General features: G+C 35.1%; 1 protein-coding gene across 5 annotated transcripts in view; it reads left to right on the forward strand.

The window, feature by feature from the left end:
* The window catches only part of LOC113660587 (class I histocompatibility antigen, F10 alpha chain-like), a 73,810-nt gene extending 72,440 nt beyond the window's left edge, over positions 1 to 1,370 (forward strand). For all 5 annotated transcript variants that reach the window (XM_047807663.1, XM_047807659.1, XM_047807660.1 and 2 more), the window contains 6 exons: positions 1 to 25; positions 220 to 498; positions 590 to 688; positions 860 to 889; positions 979 to 1,030; positions 1,140 to 1,370. The exon at positions 1 to 25 is cut by the window's left edge and continues 248 nt beyond it. In XM_047807663.1, the coding sequence (XP_047663619.1) occupies positions 1 to 25; positions 220 to 498; positions 590 to 688; positions 860 to 889; positions 979 to 1,010 (465 nt within the window). In that variant the 3' untranslated portion in view covers positions 1,011 to 1,030; positions 1,140 to 1,370. The remainder of the gene's footprint in view (positions 26 to 219; positions 499 to 589; positions 689 to 859; positions 890 to 978; positions 1,031 to 1,139) is intronic.
* The last annotated feature ends 222 nt before the right edge of the window (positions 1,371 to 1,592 follow it).

A 1,592-nucleotide genomic window follows, 5' to 3' on the forward strand; every position in this document is an offset into this window, starting at 1 on the left:
GGCAGAGAGACTCTGGAGAGGAAAGGTAAAGTCTGTGATGTGCTCTGTTCCTGTAGCTCAACTGCTGCTCACACAAACACACACAACTTCACTACAACACACAGTGTGCACACTAATGACACACTCCTTGACTACAACACACACTGATATTTACACATTAACATCCTCCATTACACTAACTCATAGTGTTGACATCAATGTCCCTGTGTGTCTTTACAGCTTGTCCTGAGGTATCCGTCTTCCACAAACACTCGTCTCCAGATGTGGTGTGTCACGCTACAAGTTTTTACCCTGAAGAAGTAATGATCACCTGGCAGAGGGATGGAGAGAACATGCATGAGAATGTGGAGCTCAGAGAGACGTTACCAAACCAGGATGAAAGCTTCCAGAAGAGAAGCATACTGAGAGTCTCACCTGAGGATCTACAGAAACACAACTACACCTGTGTGGTTCAGCACTGCAGCCTGGACAAGGAGATAGTGAAGATCCTCCTGAGGGGTAGAAGAAACATTTTACTATATATCACGTTTATAGTGTGAAAGCTTGTGTATCAATACATTAAATAATAAAGAGTCTGGTTATTTAACAGATGGGGGATCTGCTGCACTGCGTATTCATGTGTATTCAGCAAGTTTTCTTGCTGCAGTCTTGGTTTTTGTTGGATTTCTCATCTGGAAGAAAAAACCTGGTAAGAGAAGGCAGAAGTTGTGTTTTCAGATTACACATATAGAAATGTTTGGATTTCAGTCTAAACACTAATCTGAGGTTATATATAGTGAATTGTAGCTCAGTTCTTATTCAGATCAAATACAGCATGCACATTTTTATAATAATTGTTTTTCCATCATCTCTCTTTCAGACTTCAAACAAGTTCCACAAAACATGAGCCGTGAGTGAGCCTTTGATCAGACAACAATAAAATGTAATTGTTTAATTTTTTAATGTTTACTCCAAATATTCACTTTGGATCATTTACAGCCTCTGAAGAAAAAACACAACAAGAAGTCTGACTATCTTCTGAACTAAGAGAGTAAGAGACTTTTACATTGTGATTATGTATTAAATATATTCTGGTTCTTTAGTAAAACTGAATCACAGTTCACAAGTGATCATGTTTATTTTGTGTATATTTTTTCCAGGAGTCCAGAAAACATAGTGAACTCTACAGGGCTGCCACCAATCTCTCCATTTTACTCTCTGTGTTTCTTCTCATTTTATAAAACAAGGCTTGTCTCTGCAACTTTTACATTTATATTGAAAAGTAAAACTCACAAAACCCAGATGATTAAAAATTATAATAATGGAAGACTGAAAGCCGATGAATATGAATTAATAATCAGAATGTTTAAATTGAATTGGATAAAAAACAATTCAGCGCAGTGTAATTTAAAATGTTTCCAAAAACCAAAATGTTTATTCCAAAAAAATCTTGAAATTTTATTTTGGAATTTAATTTTTGAGATTTCTAAATTGCCGATTAAGCTGTCAGATTTTTATAAACATATATTAAATTACTGGAAAATGATATTTAATTATAATTACACACCGCATATGGAATAACCTTGTGGAATAATGTAATTATTTCAATAATC

The sequence above is a fragment of the Tachysurus fulvidraco genome, chromosome 24 (assembly GCF_022655615.1).
Source record: "Tachysurus fulvidraco isolate hzauxx_2018 chromosome 24, HZAU_PFXX_2.0, whole genome shotgun sequence".
Lineage (NCBI taxonomy): Eukaryota > Metazoa > Chordata > Actinopteri > Siluriformes > Bagridae > Tachysurus > Tachysurus fulvidraco.